This window comes from Diabrotica undecimpunctata, chromosome 2 (assembly GCF_040954645.1).
Source record: "Diabrotica undecimpunctata isolate CICGRU chromosome 2, icDiaUnde3, whole genome shotgun sequence".
Taxonomy (NCBI): domain Eukaryota; kingdom Metazoa; phylum Arthropoda; class Insecta; order Coleoptera; family Chrysomelidae; genus Diabrotica; species Diabrotica undecimpunctata.
The window spans coordinates 132,277,215-132,299,956 of NC_092804.1; the positions used below are offsets into that span (position 1 = coordinate 132,277,215).

The following is a 22,742-nucleotide window of genomic DNA, read 5'->3' on the forward strand; positions in this document are numbered from 1 at the left end:
TCGTATTTTATGTTTGAACAATTCACATGTTTTCATACAATATGTAGCTCTTCGGGATGTTGGTTATAGTGACTCGAGTACTTTATGTACCCGCTTGAACGTTAAACCACTCCATCAAGACCCTTATGCAGCTTATCGTTCGGGCAGTCAAGAACTCTCGGATTCTTCGGCTGGTAGTGATTTGGTGTTACCGCGCGCCGAGTCTCTGTTAGAACGTTCTAGCGGACAGTGAAGTGCAGACTTGTATTTAACGTATTCCTCTATATTCGAATAAGAAGTAATATTCCTCTATATTCGAGGAATGCCTTCTAATTTCTATCGCTTCATAAATTTTTGTAGAATAGAAATAGGGATTTTTTTGGAGGGCAAATACAAGACAATTTCTGATTCTAGGTTTCCTAAATAATCAACACAATAAAGGACAATTTTATGCATAAAATTTATTCTTAAAATAGTAAAACACACTTTTAGAAAAAAATCAAATATATGAAATTGATATAGTCTTAATCCTCAATGCCCAAATGCTTTTCAATCCAAATCATGGAATTTATTAGGTTATCAAATTCATTTGGGACACTTCCCAGTGGATGATTGTCTTCGTATAAATTCATTCTGTAAAAAACACATTACATAAGAAGCAGCTTAGTAATCAAAATAAGTAAGTATGCATGAAGTAAGATTTATAAGAAAACAATATATAATTAAAAAAAGAAAAACGTAAAACCAGTATTGTACACTGGATATATCAATGTAAAAAACAGGATACTGAAACCATCCAAAGACAAAAACTGCCGATACCTATTGAGATTTTATGTTAACATTTTTTAAAACCAATAAATTTTTATTCCATTTTGCATAGTGAAATGTAGTAGAGTAATTAAACTCAGATAAGTTTAAAAATAAATTTTGGCTTTTCCTTTTTATTTTAATTTTCTTTTTTCATATGTTTTCCATCTCATCTGTTACACCATAGTAAACACTTTTTCTCTTTTAAATTTCTAGGTTTTAGATGAGAAAAAACATTTTATTAAAAACATATTTGTATATATTCGCGTTCCTTTTGTTTAGTTACTTATATTCTTCGAAAAACAAAAAAAATATGACCTACTAGTGACTTCGGCAGTGTAGAATAATATGTTTAGGAGCGCAGGAAGAGTTAACAGAAAATGTTAAGGAGCACATAACAAGAACGACCTATGCAGTTTCTTTTGATAGGAACCATAACCCTCTAGGGTATGGTGAGACTGTTGCTATAACGATGCAGCTTTCTATTTCACCCCATGTTGTGCTACATTGATGCTATTTTCGATTAAACTAGCTGGCCTACCAATTTAATAGATTTTCTTTTATTATAAGTTTTATCTTGGTATTACTGTGTACTGCGATGTTCCTGGAGAATATTGCAAATGCGTAGTATTTTTACCAAATATGCTGCGTATTTTAAAGAAGAAGTAACGGTATGTCTTGTTTGTCCATATTTCCATTCACCTTCTCGTGATAGAGTATGCTCGATCGTGGTCGTTAATTCTGTACGATGAGCAAGGACGAGTCAACTCAAGATATAAGATGACACCCAGGTTTCATTAACCTTCTGAAGATAAAGCTCAGCAAAATCTGAATAAGATCCAGCGAGCAGCAAGTAAAAATTTAAATACCTGACCAAGTAAGGCCTCGACTGAAAAGAGCTTGACAGCAAGTGCTAAAACCTATGCCAAAGGCATCCAAAACAACAAACATAGATGTTGTTATATTTCCCTCTGCACATGGGCGGTCAAACCACCTCCTCAGGTCCGTTAACCATGAATTATGACGTCATCCTACTGACATTTACCCTCTATTATGAGTCAAAGTAGATCGTATTTTTCACCTCTTAAGACATGATCCAAGTACTGCATTTTTCTTTATTGGATGGTGTTTATTAGTTCTTTTTGTTTACTTAAGTGCTGGAAAACCTCGTCGTTGGTGATCTTTTGTATTCATACACACTGGCAGCTTCACCACTCATTTTTCCGCCGACAATACCGTGTTTTCAGTTACTGTTTTGTGTTCAGTTGGGTTTGTTTTGTGCTTTCGCATCTCATGAATGATTTCTTACATTATAAATTCTTTTTTTCTGTCATTTTTCGTGAATGCGATGTCTTCTTTTGAATTTTGGTTATTTTTGTTTTTAAAGCTTTTCACCTTTTTTCAATATCTTAATTTATTACTAGGTTTGCTATCGTTTTTATTACTTTCTCGACTTATCTGTTTCTATTGGATTTTTAGTTAAGCAATAACTATTTTTCTGAGAATTTTTGACTTTTCAGAAACTTGTTAGAGTCTAAAATCCATTACGATTGGATTGTGGTCACTAGAAATGTCTGCACCAGGATAGGTTTTTATTGATTTTATATATTTCTTAAAATGCAGGTCGAGTAACTGAAGTCAGTTTGATTCTAACGGAAAATTCCAGCAGGGTATACCCAACAGATCTTTCAGGATACAGTGTGAAAGATGGGGGCCAAACAACTCCTTTATGTACAATTTACAATGTCCATATTTTGTTACGATTAATTCGCTTTCTTCCGCATTTTACAATGTTCGGGTCTAGATTGCATTTTTTATGTATTGCATTGATTGCATTTACAAGAAATATGTAGCATTTTATTCAATTTTGTTGATTTTATTGTCTGTAATTACAACGTAGCGAGGGTAGCAGGTGGATACTTCTCTGCAATCCCGGCAGAGGATAGATCTACTTCAGAAATAGTACACCTGCCCATGCGAGCTCATGGATTTCCCCAGCTTCCCGTCCCCGAGGAAATCATGTCTAAATCCAAAGCATTCCCATCTCCAACCTTTCCTCCTTCCACATACAAACCAACTCGCCAACACGCACTAACCAAGCGTAGCGTTTAGATGGCTTAAAACCCCAAAAGTTATTTTTCATGAAAGCTGAAACTACTGAACGGTCCTCAGCCTAAAGCGGCTCCAACACCCCCAACCAAAATCGCGGTTGGAGCAGAGCGTGCTAAGAATCCCGGACTTGACCAAAATTTTTGCCGAATGCATCTACCAAGGAAAACCCCTTTCTCAATGGAGCAATGCAGTAATTATTTTATTACACAAGAAAGGAGACATAACAGATCTAAAAAACCATCGTTCTATCAGTTTTCTATCACACATATATAAACTTTTCACAAAAATTATCAAAAAAGACTGGAAGATTTTCTATCAGCCTAGAGAACAAACTGAATTTAGATCAAGATACAGCACTAACGACCACTTACTAGTGATAAAGAAGCTAATAGAGAAGTCTACAGAATACAACAAACCATTGGCACTGATATTCGTGCCTCCATTGAATACGAAACCAATAAACTATTCCAGACTAGTAGCTGATGATAATTTTTTAAACATGGTGGTAAATGAAACAAATTTGTATGCTGTACAACCTTTTTTGTCTGAAGGTGGTGGTAAGGAAAATTCTAAAATTTCTAGGTGGAAACCGCTTTCTTTACAAGAATTTTTGGTGTTTTTAGGTTTAGTTTTTTATACATTAACTGTCCGTATTTCAAAATTGGTGGATTACTGGAAAAAAGATCTATTGTTTAATATAAAATGTTTCTCGCAGTACATGAACAAAAATCGATTTCTTCTGATTTCGAGGTGCCTACAGTTCGCCCCTAATCCCGTGAGACCTAATAAAGTTCCTACAGGTCGGTTATATAAAAAAACGTCATAAATTTGGAATCAAGCTGTATATGATCACTGAACGTACGAGTATTGTTCAAGGTGTACTGGTATATGCAGAGGCTTCAGATACAATCATAGGAGGGAAAGGTCATGCTACCAAGGTAGTTCTCGAAATTGCCAATAGATTCTTGGATTCAGGGCATGCTCTCTATATGGACAACTTTTACAACAGTTATTTATTGGCAGAACATCTTTTAAGAAGGCATACTTTTGCACAGGTACCTTATGCGCAGGTAGATCAGGAAATCCCCTAGATGTTATCGATGCTCAATTAAGAAAAGGGGAAACTAAAGCACAGTATTGCAATGGAATAATAATTGATAAATGGCATGACAAAGACATGTCTTGTATATATCTAGTAAGTTTCCAAATAATCTGATCAGATATAATAGCCTCATATCCGAGTCACTTAGCACACGTGGTAAAAATATAACTAATGTGCTTATGAATCGGATCCGAGTCATTTTTAAAATGAATTAAATTAAATTATATAAATCATTTTTAATATAATCCTTTTTTAATCAATATTTCATTTCCGAATCAATATTTTCAAAACATCTTGGTTAGCATAGGGCCGCATTTCATGAAAACGCGTTGCGCAGTCAAAGAGCATACAAAAATTTTAAAGCAAATATATTAACAGAACTTATGGCGGGTCAGAAATTAGCAGAGGAAAAATTGATATAGCTTTAACTAATTAATAGATTACGATCATTTTACTAATACTAATGCTTAATACTTACTTTGCAATAACACCATTCGCCTTAAGTCGCAAATAGTACTCTAGACCTTGTTGCGGTGGTACTCTCAAATCTTTTGAACCAATTTGAAGTAAAGTGGGAGCTTTTACTTTGTGAGTATGAACGATAGGAGAAACTTGACGCATAAAAGTAAGTGCATCGTTATCAATCTCTCCCTTTTGAGTATACTCCTTTCCTGCTTCAACGAAACACCTAAAAATAAAGAAAAATTATCGTATATATTTAACTTTTTGCAATGGTAAGTACGAAAAGCTACTAGAAATCTAAAAATATTGAGAACATCTAAATATTAAAAATATCAATGTGATGATTGATAGTTGATTGATATTAATTGTAGTAGTATCAATCAATAGTATTGATAGATTTCTAGATGTTATCTCCGGCGCTGGAACTCGATCCCCGGCCTTCTGTGCGGTAGTCACACACTCTAACGCCTGAGCTATCCGACCCTTGCTATTAAATTTATACTCTGAATATATTTTTCGTGAAGCATTGGAAGATGAGTCAGCTGAATAGCGATAAATGGAGTTCTTGTAAACAACAGAAAATTGGCTTACTTCGGCCACATCATACGTAATAATAAATATCGACTTCTACAGTTGATTCTAAAAGGCAAGATTGAGGGTAAGAGAAGCCCCAGACGTAGACGTATTTCCTGGCTGGCCAATCTTAGGAAGTGGACTGGTTTACGTCAACTAATCTATTTAGAGCTGCTGTGAATAGAGTAAGTGTCAATGTGGTCGCCAACATCTCTAGAAGATAGGTACATTTAGAAGAAGTAAACAACATCAGAGATGCTAAAGTATTTATAGTTAGTATGACGCACGGTTTACATATCAATATCAGGAAAACCAAAATGATGGTCGTTTCATAAAAAGTTGACAACGATTGTGGACAATTAGAGTTTAATAGACAGGTCATTGTGAGGGTTTCTCGGTACAAATAACGTGGAACTATTGTCAAGGAGACTAACCCACATTCAAAAGAAATTTGTTCACGCATTGAATAAGCTCGAACTGTGTTTTTCAAAATGAAAAAAAAAACTGTTGACAGCACCGTATCTTTCTATGACTCTACGAATCGGAATGGTTAGGTGTTATGTGTTTCCCATACTCCTATACGGTGTGGAAAGTAGAAAAGATAAGTAACTCCTTAAAAAGATAGAGGCCTTTGAAATATAGGTCTACAGACCATTCTCAGAGTGTCCTGATAGAGCCCATGCAGTGCTGGAAAGACTAAATATTGAACCTGAAATTATATTTACTATAAAGATCTAGATTAGAAAAAGAACTAAATGAGATGGAAAGAAAGTTTTACCCTAATATTTTGGTGGCTCAGGCATGTTAACCTGCTTTTAACCTGATGATGGAATTATCATTCCGAAAACGTTTGTTATTTTAATGTATCCCTTCTAAGGGTTTTTTAAATATACGTACTTACAAAGAATTAAACCTCTTTTTTGTGATACATGGTATACAGCCAGCTGCAGGAATTTATTTTCCTTGTGGATTTAGAAAAAAGAATAGCGGTTGGTACCGAAGTACATCTAGCGTTCATCGACCTAGAAATAGGCGTATGATATAGTTCCAATACTTAAATTGTGGCAAGCTTTACAACAACTCGGTATTAGTCCATACCTTTTAGGAATAATCACAGAAGTATACAGAGATAACACTACTTACCTAAAAATCGGAAATAGACTATCAGAGCCAATAAAAGTAACTAAAGGACTAAGACAAGGATTCAGTATGTCACCCTTACTATTTAATTTATATATTGAGACAGCCCTCCAAAATTGGAAAAAACCACCGCCAGGGAATGGGAAATGACGTACTGTTCTCCCTGAACTTTGCGGATGACCAAGTCGTCCTAGCTCAACATTCTTATGATCTAGAATTTATGATAAAGCGTCTATACATAGAATATGTAAAATATTATCATTCCGAAAACGTTTGTTATTTTAATGTATCCCTTCTAAGGGTTTTTTAAATATACGTACTTACAAAGAATTAAACCTCTTTTTTGTGATACATGGTATACAGCCAGCTGCAGGAATTTATTTTCCTTGTGGATTTAGAAAAAAGAATAGCGGTTGGTACCGAAGTACATCTAGCGTTCATCGACCTAGAAATAGGCGTATGATATAGTTCCAATACTTAAATTGTGGCAAGCTTTACAACAACTCGGTATTAGTCCATACCTTTTAGGAATAATCACAGAAGTATACAGAGATAACACTACTTACCTAAAAATCGGAAATAGACTATCAGAGCCAATAAAAGTAACTAAAGGACTAAGACAAGGATTCAGTATGTCACCCTTACTATTTAATTTATATATTGAGACAGCCCTCCAAAATTGGAAAAAACCACTGCCAGGGAATGGGAAATGACGTACTGTTCTCCCTGAACTTTGCGGATGACCAAGTCGTCCTAGCTCAACATTCTTATGATCTAGAATTTATGATAAAGCGTCTATACATAGAATATGTAAAATAGGGGTTACAAGTCAGCATGAAGAAAACAGAATATTTAGTTATCAATTCAGATGCAAGGTTTGAAGTGTTGATAGACGAGAACGAGGAAATCAAACAAGTGGAAAAATTTCAATATTTAGGTGCATTCATTGATAAGAACGGCTTGGGAGAAACCGAAATTAAACACCGAATTAATCAGGGACGTAAAATTGTAAAATGTCTGAACTCCTTATGGTGGGATCGCAACATTTCCAAAAGGAACAAAAAAAGAATAGGGCAAACCATGGTTGAATCAGTTCTTTGTTATGGCTCTGAAGTATGAACAATTAATGCAGACCTGAAGAAAAGATTTTTGGCAGTTGAAATGGATTATTTGAGAAGTGCTAGAACATCAAGGCTGGAAAGGAAGACCAACAAATCTATAAGAAATAACATGAATGCTACAGAAACGGTCATTGACAAAATAGAAAGAAGATGTTTAAAATGGTTTGGACACCTATTGAGAATGCCTGACGAACGTTGGCCCCAAAAACTTCACAGGTGGAAGCCCCTTGTAAGAAGAAAAAGAGGTAGACCTCAACGCTCATGGAATGAAGGAATTGGAAGAGCGATGTAATTGAGAGGTTTGGAGTAGGAGCATGCCTTGGACCTCGAGGATTGGCGGAGGAGAACGGGAATACGGCGATAGCCGACTCCAAAATGTATTGTATTTACAAGTTGGATCCTGTAATATATATATATATATATATATATATATATATATATATATATATATACAACAAAAGAAAACTTCAGTTCCTTCGCCACGTCTCTAGAGGCACAAAATATGAGTTCCTACAGCTCATAATGATGTAGTCGAAATCCAAGATTTGGACTACAAAATCTGCAAATACCTGCCTCTTTGTAAACAGTTCTTTTCGGCATTCCCACGCTAGCATAGAGACTACTTGTCTTAGGGGTCTCCAGAGAGCCCCTATATCCTATTTATTAACTTAATGACATCTATAAGCAATTACAAAAATAAGCCAATAGACTAATATGCGCAGGACATGTGATACGCAGTAATGACAATCGCCTTGAGAATCGCCATGTATTTGGGAAAGACCAGACGGAAGAAGATTTGTAGCACGGCCTAGTAAAAGGTGGAAAGATATAGTCCAAGAAGATCTGGAGAAAATGGTAATAAGACAATGGGAAATAGTTGCACAGGACCGACAAACATGGAAGCTAATAGTAAACGCGGCAAAAACTCATGAAGAGTTGTAACGCCATTGATGATGAATTAAAAAAATTATCGGAAAATTTGCATGATTATTAGCAGAAATTATATATAGCGATCCTGTAGGAGACTTAAGTAAAATAAACAAAACTGCTGTACAGTACTTTGATTCCGCAAACACAAAAATGTCAATATATTATTGACAGCTGATCAATTGATTAAAAAGTTTATGCTGCTTGCATTTTGTTTTAATCACCAAAATATGTCTATTTACCAGTCAGGTATGTCTGAAGTAATACTCATAGCAGCAACATCTATCACCGGATTTCTTGCAACAACAACCTTATATTTATCAGGATACTGTCCACTAAGGTGGGCAACTAAAAATCCACCGTGCGAACCACCAGCCAATGCTAACTGTTTAGGATTCAACCAAGGGTATCGGGCTAGTGCTTCGTCGGTGGCTTGGATACAGTCTTTAACGTCGGCTGTTCCAACTTTACCTGGTAGAAAATCAACACTTTTTTGTCCAGAACCCAACGAACCTCTGAAATTGATTAACAGCACTGCAAAACCTGAAATTAAAAAAAGTTTTACATAAACTATGGAATAATATTATATAACATATACATCTCGTTTCAAATTACGAAATTAATGTGTTTGTGATAACCCGTGTCTATTTGGCGGTATATTACTACAAAATGAATATATATATATATATATATATATATATATATATATATATATATATATATATATATATATATATATATATATATATATATATTTAAAAAAAAAACACTGAAAACTTTTTTTTTCAACACTTCCACACAATTTATTTTTAATTATTATCACTACAGCTGTTTCTAAAGTGATCTATTTTTGATATGTTTACACTTTATAGTCTTTAATTAAATAAGTTGAGAAGGGGAGAACTGTTTGCCTTAGGTTATTCATTCAGAATTATGTCTGTATTTTTTAATTTGTTGATTTCCATAGATTCTAATAAAGATAGCTTAAGGCCTTTATTTTGAATGTGAAGAATTTGAAATTCGTCATTAAAAGAATGATTATGGTCTAGAAGGTGAAGTGCGTACATAGAGTCTGTTTTTCTACTATTGAAAGCCCTTTTATGTTCTGCTATACATTTAATAAAAGTTCTAGCAGTTTGACCAATGTTAGTTTTTAGGCAGTCGCCACATTTAAGTTTGTATACACCATTTGAGCTATGTTTTAACTATTGTCATTTGAAGCAAATCGATGCATATAAAAAAAATTCAGAAGTTTTTTACTATTTTTACCGTCATATCCTGGACTATAATCTATGATTCAGTATCATTAAAAGTCTTATTTTCGGCAGCCATAACTCTTTTTATGTAATGTTTTTATGTTTTTTGTACATTGAACAATCTCTTGATATTGTGGCATGAATTAAGTAGTATTACATTGAGCAAAAGAATGATTTTGCGAACAACTAGATTTGCCTTTGCATTGAGATATATTGTAACCGTAACGTACACATTTTGTACGTTGTACAACTGGATGGATGTATGGTTCTACAATTCTAATGGGGTAAAGACCACCGAGGTTTTTATCGGTATGTTCTAAAAATACTTGATATGGACCTTAATCGGTTGATAGATATTTATTTTCAAAATCATATTTATTTTTATTAGAGGATATTGTATCCATTTAACTAGAATTCATCTGATTATCATTAATATTACTATAAATCGAAGGCGTTCCATGGATACCTGCTATGGTTTATCAAAAAACCGGTCTTTAATAGAAAACTTTTCCCATCAACCAGTACAAATGAGTAAGTAACTGTCGGTACGCACTACACTAGGGACACGCTAGCTGCGTCGCTCTCGAGTGCAGAAACAAAACACAGTATCTACCAAAAAAAACCGCCAAAAATTAATATTCAAAAGAGATTCAAAAAAACTAAAACAACTTTAACAGTTATTTTAACGTTTTTGATATTTTTCTAAAGCTATTTTCTTGTGGCATGTTAAAGTAATTACTATTCAAATGGGAATAAGCCACAATTAAAGGTTAAAGTAAGTTTATTGACGTTTCAATTTCCACTTCGGAAATCGTTCTCAAAATACAAAAAAAAAATGTTTGTATTTTGAGAACGATTTCCGAAGTGGAAATTGAAATGTCAATAAACTTACTTTAACCTTTAATTGTGGCTTATTCCCATTTAAATAGTTTTTGATATTTATATTATACGTAAAAAAACACTAATTGCTGGAACCAAAAACTGAGAGTTATTGAAAGAACTGTTAAAAATAGAGGTCGGGACGAATTATTTGAATAATTGCCAAATCCTAACAATTAAAATAGTGCATAGGGTCTTGTTAATAATACTCCAGTCGTCAGAGACGAAAACGAAAAATTTACCACGAATCTGTACACCGTAGAAAAAATGTTTTAAATAAAAAATGTAGCTGAAATAATTTTGAACAAAGGTGCATAAAATCTGAGTTTATTTGCGGCAAAATACAAAAACTGCATACGAAAGCTGAACTCTTTACCTTTAAAACGCATTTTGATTTTTGTCAATAGATTACTTAAATCAAGAGATATCGAATTTTTACCGTCGAGCTGATACAAATTTCTACTTACATCGATTTCGCGCAAGTATAAACGGTTCGCTATTCCCAGTCCGAACTGTCTAGTGAATTTAGTAATTATTTTTTTGGGAAGTTAGTTACTTTTTGATAGACTAGAAGTGGCTGGAAATTACTATTCAACCAAGCACACGTACTCATAGCCAATATTAATAGTAAACAAACTAAACAGTAAATAAAACAGAACTTTACGAATTACCGACAATCAATATTCATTTATTTGCACCATATAATAAATAGTTATGTTAAATTATAACAACTGAAATATATTTTTTAAATATATACTACTCAAAATTTTATGGGTTTAGTATACACTACCACTATTTATAATAATTCTTCTTTTTTCAATGAAAGAAGTCTGTAAAGTTTATTTAAGCTGTTAATACTGTGAGCTAGGAACTTTTGTGTTGTAGGTTTCCAGCTATGAATCTGTCAAAATATGCCAGCATTGAGCGAATGGACATTAACTGACATGCAAAATCGACGGTCGCTTCAAGCGTTGTGTCGAAGAGAACGGTTCATTCTACACAAAAAATGCTTATAAACATTTTTGTAAAACATTATCTCAGCTACACTTTTTATTTAAAACATTTTTTCTACGGTGAACAGATTCTTGATAAATCTTTATTTGAAATCAAAAAATTGATTTTTTTTGTTTTTGCCCCCTGCCGGGGGGGGGGGGGGGTTTAGGGGGAAGCCCGAGAGTAAAAGTGGTAAACTTTTTTGCATCTTTTTGGGGTACCAAAATTAATATTCTCTGCAAAATTCAGCTTGTTCGTATGAATTTTAGGGGTCAACTCTCTGACTACTGGACTAGTATTGTGAGTAAAATCACAAAGTACATAACGAGTAAAGTAGTGTCATATTTTATATTTTCTATGATTGTTGATATTACACAATCAAAATACTTACCGTGTAGCAAGTACATAGTTTCTTCCAAAAACAAGTAGTTTCCAAAGACAGAATGAGGACCTCCGTGAGGCCAAACTATCAGGGGGACAGAATGATTGCTACCACTTTTGGGGCCGATATAAATAGCATTGAAATCTTCTGGAAAGTAAAATATCTGTTAATATTATAGAGTTACCGTAATATATATATATATATATATATATATATATATATATATATATATATATATACATATGTCCATATATACATATGTGTACAAAATCATAATTTAGGTGTAGATTTTACACCTAAATGCCGATCATTTGCATTTGAGCTATTTTGCAAATTGATAAACAAATTGATTTGAAAAAATGATAAACAAATAAGTTTGGTTATGTATATGGTATTATTATATGTACAAATATATCCCAACAACTACGAAGAGGGCAGAGACTGGAGTCACTGGAGACAAAAAGAAGAACCAACTGGTGGAAGAAGAGGCACCGCGTTTAAAAACTTGTAAGTTGCAAATGAAATAAACAATGAAAAGAAAAGGTAGAGAGAGATAAAGAAATTTACACCTTTGCATGTAAAACATACTTCTCTACAGAGAATACTTTGCATACTTCTCTACAGAGGAGCTGATGGAGAGGGGGAAATTGTAAAGATGATCATAGGGGAAAAGCACCATCTTCGAAAGACAAGATCTTCGAAATACTTATAATAAAGACGAGACTAGAGAAAGAAGTTACATAGAAGAGGGGCTTTTTTGAATGCCAACATGGGTTTAGGAAACGGAAATCAATAGAAGCAGTCAGTAGGATCACGGAAATAACTGCCACATGTAAGAGCAGATGGTTGGTGATATTCTTTATAGACATAAAAATGCCTTCAACTGCGCGAACTGGGGAATAATAACTGGAATATTGGAGAAAATGGAAGTATCCTCATACCTATGAAACATAGTGAAAGAATACTTCGCCAGTAGACAGATTAACATAGTGAAGAGAGATATTGCGGAGACATCGGCAGGGGTACCATGGGACTCGATCCTAGGATCGTTGGTCTGAAATATCCTCTACAATGATATACTACAGGAAAATTTAGAAGAAGGGGCACAAGCTATATGTAGATGACCTGGTCGTTCTAGTAGAGCACGATAAAAATATACTTATAATGAACACAGCCAATGCTACACTGGAAAGGGTGAAAACGTGGCTGGAAAACCGAGAGCTGACACTCGCTAAGCAAAAAACGGAAGCTCTGGTACTGAAAGAACCTAGAGACAGAGATCACATCTCCTTCACCCTCGAGGGAGAAAGAATAATGTCGGCTAAAAAAGTTAAATATTTAGGAGGAGAAAACAAGGCCAAACAGAGAGCAATAATATGGGCAATAATTATGTGAAATATAGGAGAACCAGGTAAGTGAAAAATAAGGACTCTGATAAAAGTGGTATCCTCCACAATTCTATATGTGAGACCGGTGTGGCATAAAGTAACGAACAAACAACTTTTAGAGAAATAAAAGCCCTATTAAGGATCGTATGCACCTACAAAGACGTGAACGACTTCGACTGTAGTCTTACAAGTTGTAGCTGGAGTATCACCAATACACCTGTAGGTAAAAGAGAGAGTCAAAACATACGGGAAGAGTAATCAAGAGAAGACTAAAGAAAGAACAGAAACCATCACAAAATAGCAGGAAGGGTGGGTAACCGAGCGGAGGGCTGCATGGACAAGGACTCTGATCCCGGTCATGGAGGAGTAGGTGGAATGCAAATATAAAAGTACAAACTACTTCTTTAAGCAATTCTTTACGGAACACGGGTGATTTAGAGCATATCTTGAGAGGATAGGCAAGGCAATAGATGGTAGCTTTGTGAACTGAGGAATAAGCGACACAGTAAAACACTGTGTGTTCGAATGCAATAAGTTAAATGACGAAAGAGCGGAGCTATATGCAAGAGTAGGTATCTTAGGAGCACACAATTTTATGACCGTACTGAGAAGTAGGGAAAATGAGTTTAAGGAAATGCTGCGTAAAAAGAGAAGAGATTTTAGAAAGAGATAAACAACAAGGCTAAACATAAGTAACATAAGCAACAGAGAGAAAAGAAAAGAGAAGCGAAAGGGTGGCAGAATGGTCTGGAAAGACGTGCTACGCGAGTAAGCCGAGAGTGGTTTTAGTTGAAAGGTAGGGTACCATGGATGCACCGGGGGCCAGATACCCAAAAAAAAATTGCAAGTGGCTAAAATCCCAAACCGCGATTTTTTTATTCTATAATCTTAATCATGTTTTTTTTTATGGCTCTATAGTCTATACAAATAAGAAAAAAAATTAAACAGGTATATATTATTACGCACTAGTCTTAATTACGACATTCACTTGTGTCCGTAGCTCATGCCCGAAATTTTCTATATTTTGTGTAATATGACCTTACACAAAATACATTCTCTTTTACGTACATTCGTATATAATATGCAACTTTATTATTATATTAATAGTCTAATAGAGCCTACTCTGTTACTAGGTTTATATTTAAAAAATAAATTTCGTTATAAACCTCATATAAATAAAAGGTAAACTCAATATTATATTAAATGTGCAAGAAACTCAAAATTATTTATGTATAACATAAATATTTATTAAAACATTATTGCTAGATAAAAAGACCAATATGTATTTAAAAAGACGTGAACGAGATGTTGGCATTACATAAAAACTGTCATTATATAAACATTACTAACAGAGTATATTTAGCATAAAAAGTTGAATACTTACTAAAATCACCTTCTGGAGCTTTAAGATCCAAATATTCATACTTCGAGTTTTCTAGACCGGGTATGGTTTCGCTAGTTGTGAGTTCCTCCCAGACAATACCAGCGTCTTGGTTTGGTCCAGGCAATTTACCCAGTACGATTTTATCGGGCTTTAGAAAATGTCTGCAGACAGCAAGAACTGTATCTTCATGAACGTCCAGAACTCTTAAACTGCCATCATTATATTCCAGTTGTGTTAATGAGCCAGTATCTATAACAAAAAAAATTAACATAAATTTAAATCTTGAATATGCGAGTCCATTTCAATTTAGGTAAAGAGAAAGAAAATTTTCAAAAATATATCTCCGCAATAAATATACAACTTTTAATAATACAGCATCACACTTATTTTTCAACAAACAATTACATAAATAATTCTATTTTTATCCTGGTTGTTAATATTACTCTTCCCCTCAGGAACTTTCCCAATAGTTGTCAATTAGTGCAGTAAAGCCGATGATCACTAGTCTACAGCCGACCATAACGGAACTTTAACTATGTTTTCTCAAACATTTAATAATAATCCTTGTATTGGCAAGTAAAATTTCTTTAATTAAAATGATACCATTAAAACAACTGCACACATATAATATTGGCATAATTTCTATATATTTTGTACCAGACAGCACCCTAATACGGGTTATTGTAATAATAAATAAATTTTGTCATACAGTAATACCTCGACTTACGCTACCCCGACTTACGCGAATTAAGAGTTACACGATTTTTTACATCATTATACATGTTTTGACTTTTCGCACGAAATCAGCACATTTATTTTGTATTTAAACGTCGTCTACACTCTCGATCGAAGTTCTTCGAACGAAGTGTCGAAGTGAAGTTAATCGAGGCGAGGTGACTCTACATACTCGTTGAATTGTCGAAAAAACTCAGTCGGTGTCGGTAGGCAGGCTTTATTGCACTAGTAATGATATCGAGTAAAGTGAAGTCGAGTAATGTAGTATGACACTTCGTATTCGAACTTCGGGCCCTTTGACTCGAACGCGAAGAACCGGCACAGAACGGAAGTAAAACGAGGCGAAGCGAATTCGCATGAAGTACCTGTCTACACTAGTATTCGCTGAATTTCGATGAACTTCGCCAGTAGTATAGTGGCCGCTTTAGGTATTTCTTATCTACAGTTTTGTCTACGGAGTGGGTGTTTGTTACTTTTATAGCGAGATTTTTATTTTATATCTACTGAAGACTTGAAAGAGCAATGATGTCATCCAAACGAAGTAAAACTGATCCTTCTGTAGCAAATAAGAAAAGAAAAACGTTATCTTTGGAATGTAAACTTAACGTAATTACAGATTTTGAATCAAAAATGAAATTCTGTGAACTATCAAAGAAGTTTGATCTATCGTAATCAACGGTCAGAACAATTATAAAGGGCAAGGAAAAAATTCTCGAAGCTGTGAAAAGTGCACAATCTTTAAATTCCACCATCGTACCTATTTGTCCTACTGATCAGAATACAGTGTGCCTCCCAAGCTAAGCTAATTTTTGAGAGATTGAAAGAGGATGCTGGAGAAATCGTTAAGGATGAACAGTTTAAAGCTAGTAACTGTTGGTTCAGCCGATTCAAAAGTCGCTGTAATTGGCAAAGCATTGCAGAAGGCGGAGAAGCGGCAAGTGCTGATAAAGAGGCCGCGTCTTGTTATCCACAGAAATTAAAAGCCATAATAGATGAATGTGGCTACACCAAACAAACCATATTCAATGTAGATGAGACTGGCCTGTTTTGGAAGAAGATGCCTCAGAGAACTTTCATCGCACGTGAAGAGAAAACCTTTCCAGGTTTTAAGGCTGCCAAAGATCGATTGACAGTGATGGCGGGATCAAATGCAGCTGGTGATTGCAATTAAAACCACTCTTAGTTTATCGCTCAGAAAATCCAAGAGCACTAAAAAATAAATCTAAATCTGGCTTACCTGTAATTTGGACGTCTAATCGTAAAGCTTGGGCGAAGCTTCCCTTTTTGAGAATTGGTTTGGTCATCGTTTCATACCCGAAGTCGAACGTTATTGTCAATCTGCAGGTCATCCTCCTACAACTTTAACTAGTTTTGACCCACGTGTGAAAGTTGAATTTTTGCCACATAATACAACCAGTTTACTTCAGCCGATGGATCAAGGAGCCATTACAATATTCAAGGCTTATTACACCAGACGATCATTTGCACATCTCCATGAAGTTATAAGAAAAAACCAAAAGCTCTCTGTTAAAGACTTTTGGAAACAATTCAACGTGTAAGATACAGTGACAATCATTGGACAATCTTGGAATGAAGTTTCACAAAAAACGTTGAATGGCGTCTGGAAAAAACTGTGTACTTTTTTTTCATCACTGAGACTGAAATGGAATTGATGCCAGAGCATGATGAAGTTAGTAATGTTATTAAAGAAGTTGTTGATATCGCACAGCAAATAAATTTAGAAGTTGATAGTGATGACGTTGAAGAACTGTTGAATTCCCACAATCAGGAGCTGACAATAGATGACCTCATAGAAATGCACGAGGAAGAACAAGACATTGAAGAGCTTGAGTGTTTGGATCCAGTTCAATCTGAGGATCAAATGACGATTGGAAAGTTTACTGAAGGCCTCAGTTTAATTGAAAAGGGATTAAAAATTTTAGAAAATATAGACCACAACGAATAGCGCATTTCTTTTACCAAGCAAGGGATTGGCCTAAGATTAAAATTATTAGCCTGCTATGAAGAAATTTTGCGGGAGAAAAAAAATCTTCGTCAAACTACTTTGTTAGATTTTATAAAGCCTTCTATATCAAAATAAATTGAATTTCCAATTTTATATTTGTATATCCTAAGATTTTAATATTATATAATAATTTTTTATGTAAATTGCTATTTTTTCTAATCTTCCGGTCCCAATTAAAATAATTTATATAAATACATATACGAAATTATTATACCCCGAATTAAGCGAATTCGACTTATCGCTCGGTCCCACCTATCGCGTAAGTTGGGGGGTATTACTGTATTTGCATTAGATAAAATAAGCGTATACTTACTAATATTTACAACATAGGAATTGATTGTATACTTTTGGTTAGTATTAACTATTAGTCGGTCATTACTCGCCCATGGTCTTCTAAAAAATCCTGTGTTGTATAAACCGTAAAACGATTTACCACCTTCTATCTTTTTTTCGGTGTCCACAATATCAATTACGACCTTACTGACTGTCTAAAAAATATTTAATACGTTAAAAAATAATTATAAAAAAATTTTTCTTTATGTACACTATTATATATTCAATTATGTCATACAATAATACCATAATTAGGGCTAAACGTAGACCATAAGTGTAGCTTCGATAAAGCCCCACTCCATTTGTACTGGAGAATTCGAATATTTTTGATCTATAAGTACTAAGGCACTATGTCGAGATGATTTTTAGAAGGACTTCGCCAAAGTTAAAGAGTTAGTACTAGACTAGTTGATACCTAGGACCCATAGAGAGGCCTTGTCTCAGGGTCAGCAACCCTTGGAAGTCCTGCGTTACCATGCAGTAAATCTGTTTAAAACTTCAACATCATTTGAATCTATCAACAAATATGTAATAATTAACAGATTTAATATCATTTAAAGCAGGGATCCTCACTAGGATTTCTTTGAGAGCCTAATAGTTTGAATGAAATTTTCCTCAGGGCCGCAAGTACAAGTGGTGGTATGAAATAACTTTAAAACTATATGACTATAACATAAGTTTATTACAAGTTACGTAAAAACAACATAATTATAAATTTTATGGACTGTTTTGCATGTAAAAAGTAGGAAAATGTCTTTTACTTGACTCCAGGAATGTCACGTCTTGAATTTGTTAATTCTTTAAAGTCGACGGGCGAAATCTTTCACAGCTCTCTAGAATGGCATCTATGTTAGCAGGTTGGGAAGAAACGGAAATGCTCAAAATGTTTTCAACGTTCTCACTAGTTAGCCTAGATCTGTACTTGTTTTTTATGAACTTCAGCTTACTGAATGCAGATTCACAGACATACAAAAATATACAAAATTTTCTGAGCACAGTCAATTAAGTTAGGAAATTTGTCATTTTCAACTACTTCCCAAAACTTATAGTGAGCTTTTTCCTTCTTTTTTTCTTCAAACTATCATTCTGAAGATCAATTAACTTATTTTGCATTTGCTGTTGTTATTGCCCATGGATTTTCCACCAAGCGAAATGGTTCTTGGAACTTCCTGAAGTCATTAAACCTCACAGACATTTCATCCTTTAGGTCTGCTAACAGCTTCAGTAGCTCAGAAATCTATTGACTTTCATCTTGATTTTCATCAAACAGTGCTTTAACGGAAGGACTGCTGGAATAATCTTCATTTGACAATTCTTCAATATACATATTCAGCTTCTGCTCCAGTGAAAACACAATACTTATCATTTTCGTTACAATGTGATTGTAGTCTCCTTGCAATTGGGTCAATGTTTCATTCATAATACTCATTGTATCAGTGAGAAACGATACTTTAAGCCACCAACTAAAATTATGAATATCAGGAAACTCTTTATTCTTTGTAGCCAAAAACAGAGTAACCTCATGTCGAATGATGAAGAAACGTTCCAAAACTTTACCCTTACTCAGCCATCTCACTTCTGTGTGGTAAAGAATGTCCCCATATTGCGACATAAGTTCTTTCAAAAATTCTTGAAACTCTCTGTGGTTTAGTTCATTTGATCTTATGACATTCACAATCTTTATAAGTGTTTTCATAAAACATCTGAAATTTTCACCAAATTTAGCAGTTCAGCTTTCTTGATGAATGATACAATGGAAACTCAATAAATTATCATTTCCCAAGTATTTTTTCAACAGTTGAACAAACCCTATATTTCGCCCCAACATTGATGGGCAACCAACAGTACACACAGAAAAAACCTTTTTCAAATCAATGCTATGCTCGTTAAAAAAATTTACTATTGTGCTCAAATAATCAATATCTCGAGTTTGTCCAGTCATAGGAATCATGCCCAAAAAATCTTCTTTAAGAACACAATCCTTCGATACATACTTTACGAACAATAACAGTTGAGAAATTGCCGTTATGTCAGTGGATGAGTCGAGCGCAAGACTAAAATTATTATTACTAATACTAAAATCTGTGACCGTCTCATGCACGTTGAATCAGACAGCTGAAGTTTTGAAAGTTCATCTAATATTTGAGGGGTATAGTTTCAAAGTGTACAATCTCCATGTTTCCTAAATTTTCAGTAATCTTTTAAAACGGATAACCTATTTCATATGAACAATTAAACTAATTTTTCTTTTCTATTACATTTATATGACAACTACGAGTTAATATACAAATGTTTTCTTTAAACTATTCAAAAATAACTAAGTAATTCTAGAAAAATATTTGGACATTGTACATTATGAAAATAACTAATGGAGTTTGTCCACATTGAAAATAACTTACGAACATCATTTATTAAACTTATTTATTTTATTGAGATAATACACATTTAATTATTCAAAAATAGTTAATTAAATGGAAAATCCATCATCTTCTTCGACGTTCTCACACAACGTTTCATCGTCGACAGTTCCATTTTCTGGTGCTGCATTGTCTTCTCGATTGTCTTCGATGATGATGAATTTGTAAAAACTTAAACGGGAATCACTTTTCCAGTCTTCTCCAAAATGACAACATAATAAATTATTAACATCAACCTTTTTGTTGTTATTGACCACGACATTATGTTTCGGAATTTTGGCAGGTTTCATTCTTTCAATGTTCTTAGTTTTTTTTTGTTATTGATTTTCCCACACCAACATCCGTCTTATAAGCTAACTCACCGCGGACTAACACTGTGCCTTGAGAGCTTTTAGTTAAAATAATCCATTTCATTTTTGAGAAAGCAAAATGCCATTGTCCTGGGGCCTTAATGTGCTTGCTTGTTTCATTTTTCCAGTCATATATTTCGACTAATTCTCCAACCCAACCAACAGTACTATACTTTGAAAATATCTCCAGATATTCGTGTGGTTTTAAAACTATCTCCTTTTTTTAATATCCTTTTCGATATTCCCAAAAACCCGGTCTGGAGGCATGAAAGAATGTCCTCTCACTGGGAATATTACTTCAATTTTTCTTATTTTATCTTGTCTAGAAAACCAAAAACAACACATAGATATGAGTGTCGTGTTTTTGTTTTGGCCTCCGCATCCATCACACATGAGCCTGATAGTATGAATATCGTCTCCAAAATTAGCCGATCCAAGAATATAATAAATGCAGGAGGCAACCTCGTTCGAACCCTTCTTGTACTCGTTTTCGGTCCAACAGAAAGAAGTGACATTAGATGGATTTAAATTACTTTTGGAAGTTCCTCTGACAACGGTAAAATTGTGCATATAAAATTGACGTAAATAATACGCCTGTTGATCCGGAATCTTAGGCAAAACTTGATTTTTCTGACAGTCAAAAGAAAACGTTTCTACACCCTCATCCCGTTCTTTTAAAAGGGTATAAAATGCTTTGGACTTCAACGTATGTACCCTTTTTTGGATGATTAAGTTGGCTTTCATGTCGTTATCATGGCACGCTTTAATTTTCTCAGTCAATTGTAAGCATGTCGAACATGCATCGGTTCTAGGAGAACCAAAACCAAGGTTATATTGTGTATTAAAAATTTTCCTGAAATAGCTTTCTTTTACTGGAAGGTTTTCATTTTCTTTTAAGTACATTTTCCACATCGACTTTATATTCAAAGAAGAATCCAGATATAACCGTTGGCTTTGTCCCCGGCAATAATGAGATTCAATTACGTGGAATTTGTTAATAAAATCCATAACAGCACTTTTTTTCAACATGTACTTTTCCAGCTTTCTATCGCCACCTCGATTTTCCATTGCAGGAAGGGAAGTTCTATAGAAATTTTTTGTAACTGTATCAATTCGTCTCCTTGTTATACCCAAAACTTCCATGAAAGCTTTCTTACACATAGCCAACATTTTGTTTTCGTTAGTCAGAATATAAAATCGTGTTTGAAATGTTTTTGCAACATGTTGCGAATTTTTTGGGCGTTTACGCTGTATTGGAACTGTTTTGCAATATTTCAACAGAAAATTATCTTGAAATGTTTTCTCCTTAGTCGCATAAAATTTAGAGTGGAAACGTATTATTTCGTTCATTTGTAGTAACGTACATTGAAAAGCACCACTTTTGTGTCCACATTTCGGATAAATTGGGAGCGAATGTGAACTATACCTAAAATAAAAGCCATGTTTATACAAAGATATACAAAATCCTTTGATGCAACTTACCTCAATTTTTTTTTGCTGAATTCTTTTCCATGATGTGGTAATACGTTGTCTTTTTCGTGCTTTATTACTAGCTACAGGAGTAACATTTACCTCCATTACACGATTTATTATTTTAAGAATTCGAAAAAATATGATACTACTTTAATAAACAAACTGTGCTGCTTCACAAATCACATGCAACTAACACTAACATAAACATATAATGTAAAAACACAACGTTTTTAGCGCGAGATTTGTTGATAAGTCCGAACAGGATATTGCACGCTTTGAAATATTCGCCACTATAAACAAGAAAAACCCATTGGAGATTGTACTTTTTGATTTTAAATATTGGATAGGAGATTGTACGGTTCGAAAATTAAATGTCACTGGAGATTGTACGTTTTGAATTAAAGTCTAATTTTCTTCCCTCAAAATTTATTGGAGAATGACTATTTTGAAAAGAGTTTTTTTATTTTTTCGATTCAGGACTAGAAACTCAACGTAATGCGACATCTAACTCATTTTTTTCTGAAATATGGAGATTGTACACTTTGAAACTATACCCCTCATTTGTTCATTATTAGCAAATTGTGAGAACAAAGTTTTGCAAACTGTGATAACACATTCTATTACAATTTCTGCATCAGAAAACGACTTCATCTTTTTTGTTAACATTTCCGGCCAGTGCCACTGTGGTGGGGTAAAGATGACTAATAAGAAATGCGGTACAATGCATAGCGCCGCTCTACACTACACCGTAATATGATTAAATACATAAATAGAAACATAATTTTGTTTTACTGCCTAGCAGTCTGAGGGCCGCGAATAATCGCTCCAAGGGCCGCATGCGGCCCACGGACCGCGTAGTGAGTATGGCTGATTTAAAGGGTTTTTACCCACATATTTAGTGGC

The 22,742-nt window shown here is 34.2% G+C and overlaps 1 protein-coding gene across 2 annotated transcripts in view; it reads right to left on the reverse strand.

Moving 5' to 3' along the window:
* Positions 1–420: 420 nt before the first annotated feature.
* The window catches only part of LOC140434898 (acylamino-acid-releasing enzyme-like), a 90,134-nt gene continuing 67,812 nt past the window's right edge, over positions 421–22,742 (reverse strand). For both annotated transcript variants that reach the window (XM_072523512.1, XM_072523513.1), the window contains exons 7-12: positions 17,580–17,754; positions 14,506–14,754; positions 11,743–11,880; positions 8,466–8,766; positions 4,479–4,688; positions 421–612 (exon numbers count right to left, since the gene is read on the reverse strand). In XM_072523512.1, coding sequence (XP_072379613.1) covers positions 504–612; positions 4,479–4,688; positions 8,466–8,766; positions 11,743–11,880; positions 14,506–14,754; positions 17,580–17,754 — 1,182 coding nt within the window. In that variant the 3' untranslated portion in view covers positions 421–503. The remainder of the gene's footprint in view (positions 613–4,478; positions 4,689–8,465; positions 8,767–11,742; positions 11,881–14,505; positions 14,755–17,579; positions 17,755–22,742) is intronic.